Source organism: Polypterus senegalus, chromosome 3 (genome assembly GCF_016835505.1).
Source record: "Polypterus senegalus isolate Bchr_013 chromosome 3, ASM1683550v1, whole genome shotgun sequence".
NCBI lineage: Eukaryota > Metazoa > Chordata > Cladistia > Polypteriformes > Polypteridae > Polypterus > Polypterus senegalus.
In genome coordinates, this window is record NC_053156.1 from 58569671 (window position 1) to 58583147 (window position 13477).

General features: G+C 38.2%; 1 protein-coding gene across 3 annotated transcripts in view; it reads right to left on the reverse strand.

Moving 5' to 3' along the window:
• Window positions 1–273: 273 nt before the first annotated feature.
• LOC120525187 (homeodomain-interacting protein kinase 1-like) overlaps window positions 274–13477 on the reverse strand; it is a 60137-nt gene continuing 46933 nt past the window's right edge. For 2 of the 3 annotated variants that reach the window (XM_039747284.1, XM_039747286.1), the window contains 4 exons: window positions 8923–9108; window positions 8283–8473; window positions 6626–6762; window positions 274–4425 (listed from right to left, as the gene is read on the reverse strand). In XM_039747284.1, the coding sequence (XP_039603218.1) occupies window positions 3955–4425; window positions 6626–6762; window positions 8283–8473; window positions 8923–9108 (985 nt within the window). In that variant the 3' untranslated portion in view covers window positions 274–3954. The remainder of the gene's footprint in view (window positions 4426–6625; window positions 6763–8282; window positions 8474–8922; window positions 9109–13477) is intronic. The other variant, XR_005632900.1, reaches the window with a different exon arrangement.

Consider the following 13477-nt stretch of genomic DNA (forward strand, 5'->3'; position numbering starts at 1 on the left):
CAGGTGCTGCTGGGAAAGAACCCACCTTCTGACGACTCCAAATTAGACTGAGTGGGTTTGAGAATGGACAGAAAACGGTTTTGCAAAAGTCAGGATTTTGACATTTCAGAAATTCTGCTTAACAACTGGAAAAGTTGAATGTAATAAAATTGGCCGTGGAGTATAAAAATGGTCTTACCTTATAAAATCCCACATCTACAGATGGTAATTAGGCTCTCAGTCTATGCACAGAGATGTTTCCTGACAGCATTGAAGACACATGGGCTAACTAGATACCAGTAATTTCTTTATTTGAAACTTGATGACAATTCTTCCAAATTTCTAAGATCCAAGTACAAAACAGATAATACACACTACTTTGTAAAACCAAAGACTTAAAACAAAATGAGAAAAAAGGAGCATTTCCAAACAAACCCCATTTTTAACATAGTTAGTATTTTGTTAAATTACTATATATATTTGTGTAAAATTTTACAATCACCCCAAGATACAGCAGTGAAGCTAAAAATAAAAAATAAAGCTGCCTACGTTTAAAAAAGGTCACATACAATCAAATAGGAAAGTTTATTATTACATTAGTGTAGAAAAAATATTTAAGAAATCATACATTCATGGGAGTTCACATACACACACTGAAGAACGCAATGGGAAGAAAAGCAGGAAGGCAGGTCCCAAGAGATGGTGTGCAATTCAAAGCTTCATGTTACTAAAAGCCAAGTATGACCAGAATCAAATCACAGGAATTGTGATGAACATTTCAGTCACACCATCAGAAGTCACAATGTACCCTTACACTGACTCTGCTGGCAACTGAGGACCAGGAGAGTTGGAAATAAGACTGCCTCTCATTTGTCCAGATGTGAACATGCACCATGGCTTCTCGCAAGAGGCCTGGGTTATCTGTTGAGGCTGTGAAAACAAAGGCCTTCTACAGTCTGGCTGCTTTAGTAAATGTAAGTTTTCTCTTTAATTGACAAAAATGAAACAAGACACAACCTCACAGAGACATAAAACAAGGCAATATGATATCAAATCTCTACATCAGGTGACATGCATTCCTCCTTTTTCTAGAAGTAAGTTAATCAATTACATAAAGTGTGAAATTTCATCAGGGAGAAGTATTGCTGTCCTTTATTTTCAATTGTCATTTTAATCAACCCAGGCGACTGAAAAAATAAAAATCACAATTTAACATCAATGTGTGTGTGAAAACATAACTATTGTGTAATATCTAACAGATACGTAAATCACCAGATTAAAAAAAAAAAAAAACAAAACAACAACAATCCTCTCAGAAACACACAGAAATTTGAAGGACATTCCATGAATTTTAAAAGTTACAGAAAAATAATTAATAAAAGCTTTTTTTTTTCCAAATTGTTTTATAACATAGCTGACTATATATAAAACACATAGTAAAATGAAAAATAATTATAATACAAGGAGCAGTGCGATTCACCCACAGCTCTTCTTTACCTGGACAAGTTTGGGAAGAAATGTCCAGTCTCCACAAGAATGACGCTTTGTAAGGCACTATGGGAAAAATCTGGCCCTAGGATGGTAGAACACCCTATTTGCTTTGTTATGGGGAACTGCACGCTACTCCCATGTCTTTAGTCTGATGGACGGATGTGCAAATCTGCTTTAAGGTCACCTTTCCCAACTGCCTCTCTTCTAGAAACCCAAACATATCTGGAAGGACACTCTGAATTACCCATCAATTCATGGCAAGTGACTGAGTGACAACCACAACTACACTGTTTGCTGCAAAAGCAGACACAGCATGTTGCCCAGTTGGGGGGGGATCAAAGCTGTATGCTTGACGTGATTTGCTCCAAAGTCAACCTCAGCTGCTGGTGTTTTTTTACAAAATAAACTTAACATGCAGTAAGTGAAATAAAGGGAACCAATGTCCTGTCCTCCAGGTTATGTTCCCACTTGCCCATACCAAACTAGCAAACATTTACATAAAAAGGCAGTCACAAGATGAGTCTGTCAAGTCACGACGGCACAAAAAAAGCAATAAATTCTTCGAGTTTGAAACAAGAACTGAAATTAGCTGCCAACTAATGGCTTTCCATCTGCAACTCCTAGCCTGATTTTACTCTACAGGCTGACAATAAGGAGCATGTAAATAATTCAAGGAGACATTTTTCACTTGGGATGAACAGGCTACACAAAAATGTGGTAACAGTGGAGGTTTCATGGTGTACATCCGGGAAGTTGTTGGCTCCAAATTTTATCTCATTCTTCAATAATTATAAAATAAAAAAAAAGCAAATAATATAAATGTTCCAAATAATCCAATATAGTGGGTTTTGAAATGCAAATAACAGAGCCATTAATCACTTCTGTCTGAGTGCACGAAATATAACTATTTAGAGCATTAATGCATTCTTTCTTAGAACAAATTCTCTCTCCGCTGGCCTCACTTTTGAGCTCTATTTCTGTGGACTCCTCCATCATCTGTGCTGGCATCATGACATGTAAACTTCACATCACATATTGGTTTACGCTGTTATAGGATTTAATTGGTCAGCTGAAAAATGAACAGAAATGATCATAAAAAGTAAAGCTTGAATCCTTAAGCCAGAATTTGAGAATAAAGCTTAATGTAGAATAAGACATTTTATTCAAACGCTGGTGTACCTTCCGGAATTAAAAGAATAAAAAATGAGATTCAAATGATAATACAAAAGACTAATCAGGGATTTATGGAGGAAACAGCAAGCAGCTGTGGATTTAGCATTTGGTGAACCGATATTTATGGGCACCCTGTGAAAAAACTGACGTGATATGAAGAGTGTACTTTTATGACCCCTGTACCTAGGGCTGGCACCAGTGATAGTCAATCCCAAAAACAGGACAAAGCAAGTAAAAAGGTTCTAATCAACAGCACCTCTCATGCCTCAGTATTACACACATACAAGACCTTAGATACCAAATAAAACAAATGACACTTCCTTTGGTTGCTAATTTATACAGAATAAGTAAGAAGTTTTAAATTGTATTTGTAAGAAAATACAGAGACAAACCCTTTGTTAATTCTTAAGATGGGTTTAGCTTGCTTTTCACTTAGATGGATGCACTCTTTCTTCAAATTTCAGCTTTCCTCACTTGACATACAGAGGGTCATTAATCTCCTACTACACTCCCAAAGCACTGGACCACCCTTCTTCACCCAAGCAGGTATAGTTTTTTTTTTTTAAATGTTTATTTTAAAGCTGAATATAATCATTAGAATTCGATGATCACACAGACATCTGTACTGAAATAAAGGAATGGCTCATTCTCCTACCTATACAAGGTGGTTGATAAAGCTGAGCTGCCTTTCGTTGCTAGAAATTCAGCAGGCCAAGTGCAGTTCCCCATGGTTGGTGTGATAATAATAAAAATAAATGAAGTAAATACAAGCAGGCCTCGGTGTCAAGGATGGGCTTTTTCACAGCTACCCTTCATCAATATCATTTTTTGCTTCTATTGAGGTAAACATTATATAAAAAAGCATGCCTTCCCAATTGACCAATCCCCCCTACCCCACCTTATCAGCATGTTGCAAAACAAAAGCTTTTGAAATAGTTAGTTATATGGTGACTATTGATCTTGAACAGCATTAGCAAAACACTGGAATCACTCCATCAGTCCCTGGGATAAGAAAGAAGGAATGATTTCTTTTTTTTTTTTTTTGGCTTTCACCTAAAATTTTCTTCTAAAATTTTAAAAACATAGTAAAAAGAATAATAAAAAAATCTAATTACTTTTATCAAATACAAACAAAAAAAATCCTTAGGTAAAACTTTGATGTCCCACTGCCCACCTTTTCCATCCTAACCTATTCTGAGCAGGCCTTTAATAGATACCACCCCCCTACCACCTTTAAGTAGCCCTTCTAATGGGGCTGGGACATAACAGTTCATTTGTGAGCAAATGGGTATCTGTGAAGTGAGAGATGCGTTATAAATACGGGAACTGGTTGATTTTAGTGGGGCTGAGAGGGTAGCCACTGTATACAGCATTTGCATGTGATGTACTAATGTAAGACTGAGCAGGAAACGGGTGCTGGTACTGGGCAGTGGGCACGGCAGCAGTGGTAAGGAGGCTGTGCCCCACACTCACAGGCACCTGGTGTACCAACCCGGCCGGATGGGAGGTGAAACCTGTGGCAGTGGTATGGTGAGCAGAGCTCTGTGGAGCAGCAAGCAGTGGTGCTAATGTTGTAGAGGAGGGTGCGTATGTATACAGATGAGCTTGACTCCCCAGATGAGAGGCAGCACTGAAGTGTGGGATCGCAGCATTACGAGGAGGTGTCTGCTGCAAGCAGTACTGAGCCTGGGATGTAGTCTGGGGAGCTATGGTGTATGTCTGCTGCCTACGTGAGGAGCCACCGACACCACGCTCCTGAGCGGATGGCAAGGAAGGCTGGACCTGTAACAGAAAAATAAATAAAAGACATTAGTAGTGCAAAATATAACAACAGAATTATCACACCTATTTGGAGGCACCATGACCAAATTAATGCTCTTGAAGTACTGGGAATAAGAAACAATAATCTCACTTTGTGATTGCCTCAGTATAAATTAGAATCTAGCCTGCTACAAACTGCTTAAACAAAGTCACAGTTAACACTGCTTTCATTTACTAAATTTGTACAGCTTCATATATTTAAAAGGCAGGCTGATGAATAAATACTACTGGAAAATTAAGTTTTCCGTAAACAGCCCTGATGCTGCCATTTATTTGACAACATGTGACAATAGGAATCGCTCAAGGTGGGTTTTCAGAAAAGCTGACATCTACAGTTAGAAGCTACAATGGGTTTATTAACTTCATCTACTAGATGGTAGCAAAGACCAGAAAATAAACCAGTGCTGGCACACTTCAGTTATATGTCCCCCTTACAGCCAGGCATTAAATAGCAGATTTTGCTTTCTAACTAAATATAATTTTCAAAACACCTATGAAATGAAAAGATATAAACCTATGTACTGTTTGTACCGACATTTGTACCAAAAAAAAAAAAAAAAGGAAAAAAAAAAAAAACCAACTCATCAATGCAAGGTGTACTGCAAACAGTGTGAGTTACCAAGTAATTTAACTGATTATTCTGAATGGTACAAAACTATCTTGTATAGTGTTTACATATTTTTACATATTTTCAGACATTTCTTGTTTTATGTGTTGCACAAAGGGAATAATAAAAACAAATTTGATATGTTTCACACAAAGCAAACATTTCTGGAAAAATCCAGACTTGAAACTGAAAGTGTTAATTATTCCATGCTAGTGGCCAATCTTGAGCCCTGCGCACAAGCAGACAGAGATTGTGTCTCTCGCTAAATATGGGATGCTGTAGGGAATTATAAGTTAGAGCAACCTGAATATGTTTTTCTAGCTTGGATGCACAAACTTGCGTGGTTTGGCAAAATCCCAGCCAGACTCCATTTGTGAAGAGCTATGAATATAGCAAGGAGCTCCTGTATTGCTGACCAAGGAAAGCTGTGCAGCCAAGAAACTGAAATTCTCTGATTTTCATAACACATCTGCATAATGTGTGTGAGCACTAGTAGCTAGCCATAGTGATACCCTTGACAGGGAAACCAATTTGTCAAAAAAAAAAAAAAAAAAAAAAAAAACAGATGGAGCTTGCGATTATGTCAGTAGCTTCTCTTGGCTAGTTATGGAATTGTCTTTCACTCATGTTTTTGAATTAGTGTCATAGCTAAGTCACTTTCTTAGCTAGGGATGGCACTGTAGCTTTTTCCCCATGAGCAAAAAAAAAAAACCATAAAGGCCACTTCGATGGCTTTTCAGCCAAAAACACAGAATATTTACAAAATGGCACTGACCTTTATCTTGTAGAGAATATGGGGGATACTATCTTTCCTGCCAGTCACGTAAAAATCTTCAGAGCATTGAACCATACAGAAAACCAAATATATTTTTCCTGTAAAAGCCCACAGCACACCTACAACATTCTGATGCTAGTCTTCTTGCTCTTACTGTATAAAGACCCCAAGCAGCTTCTCTCTCTCCTACACTGTATAATTCTCTTCAAGTCTCCACTTGTAAAACGATTAGTCAAAATTTAACTAATAAATATTACTCCTCACTCACTATTCATCTGCTTCCTGGGCCTATTTATTTCAGAGCTCAACATTTTATCTTGTGCTCCGAGTGTGACTCAGCTCTCAACTGATTCTTAGTTAAATCTATTCCTAAGTATATTTAGCTCATTGTGACTTTCATTGTATACTCTTGACTACTTTGTGAATTTTCCGAATTTCTCTAGGATTTATATCTAAATTCTCCTGGACTGTATCTTGTGTTTCTTTATATCGTACTCCTATACAAACTGTGAAGCACTGTACTGTCTTTCACTGCCTATTAAAAGATATAAAAAAAATAAATAAATAAAAATTGAAGGACTGATTGGTATCTTGTCCAGCCAAGTTAAAAACTGTTGGTTAAGGAAATGTGTACTCTTTCTGTCAGGAAACATTGACTAATCCTACCTCCAGTAGCTGTAGACCAAGGTTATGCTTAGGACACAAACACTCATATGTGCTTGTATAACTTTTCTAACAAAGATACTACTTTGTAAACCATGATATAAATTCTAAAATACCTGACTGAGGTTCAATGGCTGCATCCCACTTGGTACTGTGCGCTGGTGCCTGTAATTGTTTCCCATGCCAGAATTACCACTATGCTGAATGTTACTGCTTGAAGTATTCTTCCCTTTATAGACATTAGAAAGGTACCCTAAAATAAAAAGCAACAAAAACACATCAGTAAAGAAGGGCAACCAAGTGGCTTGTCTTGTTGCCTCACAATTTATAGTACAATAGGTTTCAATCCTGGCCTGGTTATTCTTTTGGTAGAGTAAAACAGACAAGATAGTCTTTCAGTGTTTGAATGGGTTTTCTTTGAGTGCTCCACTTTCCTCTTGTATCTGAAACACATGCAGGTTAGGTTGTTAAAGAACCTTAAATTGTTAGGATGTGTGCACCATGTGATGTAATGTGTTTGTTTAAAGGGTGTGCTCCCTGATGCCAGGATAGGCTCCAGCCTGAGCTACCCTGAATTGGAACGAGGGAGCTCAGATAAACAAAGAAAGGAGGAGTATAGTTTAAAAATAACAGGGTTTTTTCCAAACCTTAACCCATGAAAGATAGACACAAATACATAAACTGCATGCTGTCAGTGGTCATCAGTCCTATGGGAACAGGAACATCCCAAATGAAAGTTTTAGGAGGTTCATTAATTAGAATGTAATGAGTGACAACAGCCAAGCATATTGAGATAAACAGTTTGACTGTTGAAGTTTTCCACTTGCCAAAAGGCCATACACTTCAGTGAACGAATAAACACTAATGTGTATATATTAAAAAGAGCACATTATTATTATTATTGTTAACTTCTTTGGCATATGCATCCAAAAATATTTAGTTTAGACTTGAATGGGCTTTGGCTATTAAAATAGCTTTCATTACATTTTTACTTTGATAAATTGTATATCCCTATCTTCATGACGCATTACGTTAAACTGCCTGCTGCTAAACAAATGCATTCAATAATTGAAATTTCCAAAAATTTTTTTTTCTAAATAGACTACAATACTTAATACAGCTGCCCCACAGTTGCAGAATTCAAACACTGTTTGTGGGGTGTTTTTATCTATTTATTTTTGCTTTAGGTAATGAAATGAGAGCATGAGGAAATGCTGAATTTGTTTCCAACTTTTGTTCTTTTAATTTGAAGTAGAAATCACTGATTAGTAACAATTCACCAATCACTTGAATTCATTCCTAATGCTAACTAGAGAGGGAAAAGCTTTTCCCACCAATAAATACAAATGATGTATCCGATTGCTCATGGCACTATATTAAATATTCATTTGCAACATTTGCTGCCTTAGAAATATATAAACAGGTTATTTAAAGACCTCAGCCATCTTGTAGCAGTAGATTAGGGTGCTGAACAGTCAATTATAAGAATTCAAATATTGTAATATAACAGTGTGTTTAGATATCTAATACTGTATTTACATATTGTATACATTGTATATTATTGGATACATGTTCAATGCCAAGTACACTTTTTACTTATTTGTTTATTGTATTTTTCTCATCTGTTCTGAGGAGACATACAAGTAAAATTTCATTGTACTTTGTATACGTAACAATAAACCCAACTTAACTTGAAATGCAGATGACAGATCAAGCCATCTGCTATATTTCCCAAAAATAAAAGCCCTATTTTCGGGGGTGCATTTTACCAACCTGACACAGAATCACCCAACTGGCTTTTAATTGATGGCACAATGATGGTTCGGGGTTTTGCAACTTGAGCAGATGCCTCCAAGAAGTTTGGCAGATGTTCCGATAGGAAGGGACTACTGGAAGAATCTGAATCAGGTGAATCCTGGACAGTCACACAGCTGATGACATTAGTGCGCTGTTTCACTGCAGAGCTGTGAAGGTAAAGAAAGGAACAATTCAATAAAGACCAATTAGTCTTCAAAACTATTTAAGAGACTGAACAAAAAAACATTTGCTAATTAATAAAATTGTTACTTCACAGCTTTGCATCAAACAAGGATATACGCTATGATTTGCTAATATAATACTAAGAAAATGGTGGGGGTTTTAATTATTGTTTCTCAGAAAAAAATATTTCAAATATCTCTCTCATGTAAAGTTTGAATAGTCTTGTCTCGGTATTTGCTTCACAACCTTTTCCAAATATGTCTTGTCCCAAATACAAGACAAACTTAGCATAGACCTTAGCTGCAAAAACAAATCAAAGGAAAACAGCAGCCATCTTTTTTTTTGTTTTTTGCATATTCAAAGCAGAAACCAACTTTTTTTGTAATACATGCCATTAAAAGCTCTTTCAAGTTCAAGTTATGGTAACCAGTACCTTGAAGGGTGGTATTTGCTCTCATCCTCATCTTCTGTATCACTTCTAATAGTGATAACACTAACAGCTGGGCTGGGTGTGTCTGGAATGACAATTGGCTGAGAAAGCATGCCATTATAAGGGGGTGTTGTAAGAAGAGGGCTATGCTGCACCAGAGCTGGGACTTGTTCCAATAATGGCATTGTCCTGAAAAAGATAAAGATTCAAAATAAAAATGAACGCCTCTGCGCCAAAATAGCGTTTGTGAACATATCACATATTAAAAAGCCAAAAGGCCACACCTTTACCACAACCCAGAAAGTAATCGTTCAAGCAAGCCTTATTAACCATGGTTTCAAAAGAGACGATCAATTAATGAGGGGGTTGGGGGAAGAAACCAAAAAAAAAAAAACAAACAATATTTATGGGCATAGCTAATGCTACTGTTGTTAACAGTGTTGAACAAACAGTATAAATCCGTTCTTAAAGAACTTCTAAATATTTACACAATACAGATTAACTGTCCTTTACCAAACATTACTGCATGCATATACATGCATTTTTTGTGTGTACTAGACGTGAGCTAGTAGCTAAGGAATTGGACTGAACAACAGATGTTCAATATCCACTACTGTACTAATATAAGAGTCTAAGATAGTAACACATCTGTCAGGGCGCTAGATATAGAAATACCCAAATCACCTGTATGACTTATAAATCAATTTGAAACTACAATAAAGTCCAAGTAAATGAGTAAATGTATACTATGATAGCTGGCAGATTGCGAGATAGATGTAAATCGATCATACATTAATCACATCTTCCCCCACAGTTTAATCAATGTGAGTGTATATGGCTGGGTCTTTGTGCATCATTTTATTAAAATCAAGAGTTAATTTTACAGTAAAACTTAGAAATAGAGTACGCCAGTAAAATAAAAATGATGCAAAATGATGCAAACCAAAATTCTGTTACAATGAACTGCCAGGGACCTAAAAAATATTTTGTTGTAACGAACATTTCGTTGTAATGAGATTCTGTATTTGTTACTATAGTGCTTTCTTTAACTTGCGCTCAGGCGTTTACAATCATTTCAATAGCTTCTTTTGCGTTAATTTTAATCTCCTCCTGCCTACAAGTTATGCTGACGAGAATTTTTCTCAGCATTTCCTTGCAATAATGCACTTTCAGGGTGCGAATTATGCCCAAATCTAATGGCTGAAGCACTGCTGTGCATTTGGGTGGGAGGAATTAAACACGAACATTATGTGGAAGCATGTCGTGGGCAGCACAGTTATCAATCAGGAGCTCAATCATCCTTTTCTTCTTCATATTGTGAGGTTCCTGAACTCTTTTGAGACCGCACCCAATGGGAACGACAAAGCTGAAGAGCATCCCGAAGTGCGATTGCAGCATCTGTGGAAGATTATTTGTCCGTTGTCGGGGCAGGGCAACAACAGGCTCATAGAGCTGCAGTGAAGCGACACAGAAGCAAATCATAAAAGATCAGGGTTGCGCTATAAGTCCCTGTCTTGCACTCCACAACATGAGGCTGAGTCTCAGTACTTTAGCAAAACCAGCTTTATTCAGCATGAAACAGGAACGGCACACTTTTATTGTAGCATGATCTGCAACTCTGCTATACACAGACACAGCAGTCAGGCAGGGTCCTGGCCAGATCAGTGATCAAGTAATCCTGTTACCTGCATTTACAATGTTCCTTGCATATCACCCATCAATATCTTTTCTGGCTTCCTTTTAATATATGACATGCCTTATGGAAACAGTAGTATTTCTGCAGTGACATTAAGTGTATTGGATTAACAGAAAATATGCAATGTGCATCATAACAAAATTAGACAGGTGCATAAATTTAGATACCTCAATAGAGAAATTACATCAATACTTAGTTGAGCCACCTTTTGCAAATATAATAGCCTCTAGATGCCTCCTATTGCCTTTGATGAGTGTCTGGATTCTGGATGGAGATATTTTTGACCATTCTTCCATACAAAATCTCTCCAATTCAGGTAAATTTGATGGCTGCCGAGCATAGACAGCCTGCTTCAAAGCATCCCATAGATTTTCAATGATATTCAAGTCAGGGGACTGTGACGGCCATTCCAGAACATTGTACTTCTCCCTCTGCATGAATGCCTTTGTAGATTTCGAACTGTGTTTTGGGTCATTGTCTTGCTGGAATATCCAACCCCTGCGTAACTTCAACTTTGTGACTGATGCTTGAACATTATCCTGAAGAATTTGTTGATACTGGGCTGAATTAATCTGGCCCTCAACTTTAACAAGGGCCCCAGTCCCTGAACTAGCTACACAGCCCCACAACAGGATGGAACCTCCACCAAATTTGACAGCAAGTGTTTTTCTTCCACCTTGCAAAGCGCTTTTTGTTATGACCAAATAACTGAATTTTTGTCTCATCGTTCCAAAGCACTTTGTTCCAAAATGAATCTGGCTTGTCTAAATGAGCATTTGCATACAACAAGCGACTCTGTTTGTGGTGTGAGTGCAGAAAGGGCTTCTTTCTCATCACCCTGCCATACAGATGTCCTTTGTGCAAATTGCGCTGAATTGTAGAATGATGTACAGATACACCGTCTGCAGCAAGATGTTCTTGCAGGTCTTTGGAGGTGATCTGTGGGCTGTCTGTAACCATTCTCACAAACCTGCGCATATGCCGCTACTGTATTTTTCTTGGCCTGCCAGACCTGGGTTTAACAGCAACTGTACCTGTGGCCTTCCATTTCCTGATTACATTCCTTACAGTTGAAACTGACAGTGTAAACCTCTGAGATAGCTTTTTGTAGCCTTCCCCTAAACCATGATACTGAACAATCTTTGTTTTTAGATCTTTTGAGAGTTGCTTTGAGGATCCCATGCTGTCACTCTTCAGAGGAGAGTCAAAGGGAAGCACAACTTGCAATTGACCACCTGAAATACCATTTCTCATGATTGGACAGACCTGTCTATGAAGTTCAAGGCTTAATGAGCTAATCCAACCAATTTGGTGTTATTATGCGGGCTGAGAGGGGTTCCCAAACTTTTTCATATGACTGTGTGTGTGTGTGTGTGTGTGTGTGTGTGTGTGTGTGTGTATGTATATATATATATACATATATACAGTGGGTACAGAAAGTATTCAGACCCCCTTCAATTTTTCACTCTGTTATATTGCAGCCATTTGCTAAAATCATTTAAATTAATTTTTTCCTCATTAATGTACACACAGCACCCCATATTGACAGACAAAAAAAGAATTTTTGAAATTGTTGCAGATTTATTAAAAAAGAAAAACTGAAATATCACATGGTCCTAAGTATTCAGACCCTTTGCTCAGTATTTAGTAGAAGCACCCTTTTGAGCTAATACAGCCATGAGTCTTCTTGGGAAAGATGCAACAAGTTTTTCACACCTGGATTTGGGGATCCTCTGCCATTCCTCCTTGCAGATCCTCTCTAGTTCTGTCAGGTTGGATGGTAAACGTTGGTGGACAGCCATTTTTAGGTCTCTCCAGAGATGCTCAATTGGGTTTAAGTCAGGGCTCTGGCTGGGCCATTCAAGAACAGTCACAGAGTTGTTGTGAAGCCACTCCTTCGTTATTTTAGCTGTGTGCTTAGGGTCATTGTCTTGTTGGAAGGTAAACCTTCGCCCAGTCTGAGGTCCTTAGCACTCTAGAGAAGGTTTTTGTCCAGGATATCCCTGTACTTGGCCGCATTCATCTTTCCCTCGATTGCAACCAGTTGTCCTGTCCCTGCAGCTGAAAAACACCGCCATGCTTCACTGTGGGGACTGTGTTGGACAAGTGATGAGCAGTGCCTGGTTGTCTCCACACATACCGCTTAGAATTAAGGCCAAAAAGTTCTATCTTGGTCTCATCAGACCAGAGAATCTTATTTCTCACCATCTCAGAGTCCTTCAGGTGTCTTTTAGCAAACTCCATGCGGGCTGTCATGTATCTTGCACTGAGGAGAGTCTTCCGACAGGCCACTCTGCTATAAAGCCCTGACTGGTGGAGGGCTGCAGTGATGATTGACTTTCTACAACTTTCTCCCATCTCTTGACTGCATCTCTGGAGCTCAGCCAAAGTGATCTTTGGGTTCTTCTTTACCTCTCTCACCAAGGCTCTTCTCCCCCGGTAGCTCAGCTTGGCCGGACGGCCAGCTCTAGGAAGGGTTCTGGTCGTCCCAAACGTCTTCCATTTAAGGATTATGGAGGCCACTGTGCTCTTGGGAACCTTAAGTGCTGCAGGAATTTTTTTGTAACCTTGGCCAGATCTGTGCCTCTGCACAATTCTGTCTCTGAGCTCTTCAGACAGTTCCTTTGACCTCATGATTCTCATTTGCTTTGACATGCATTGTGAGCTGTAAGGTCTTATATAGACAGGTGTGCGGCTTTCCTAATCAAGTCCAATCAGTATGATCAAACACAGCTGGACTCAAATGAAGGTGATCTCAAGGATGATCAGAAGAAATGGAAAGCACCCGAGTTAAATATATGAGTGTCACAGCAAAGGGTTTGAATACTTAGGACCATGTGATATTTCAGTTTTTCTTTTTAA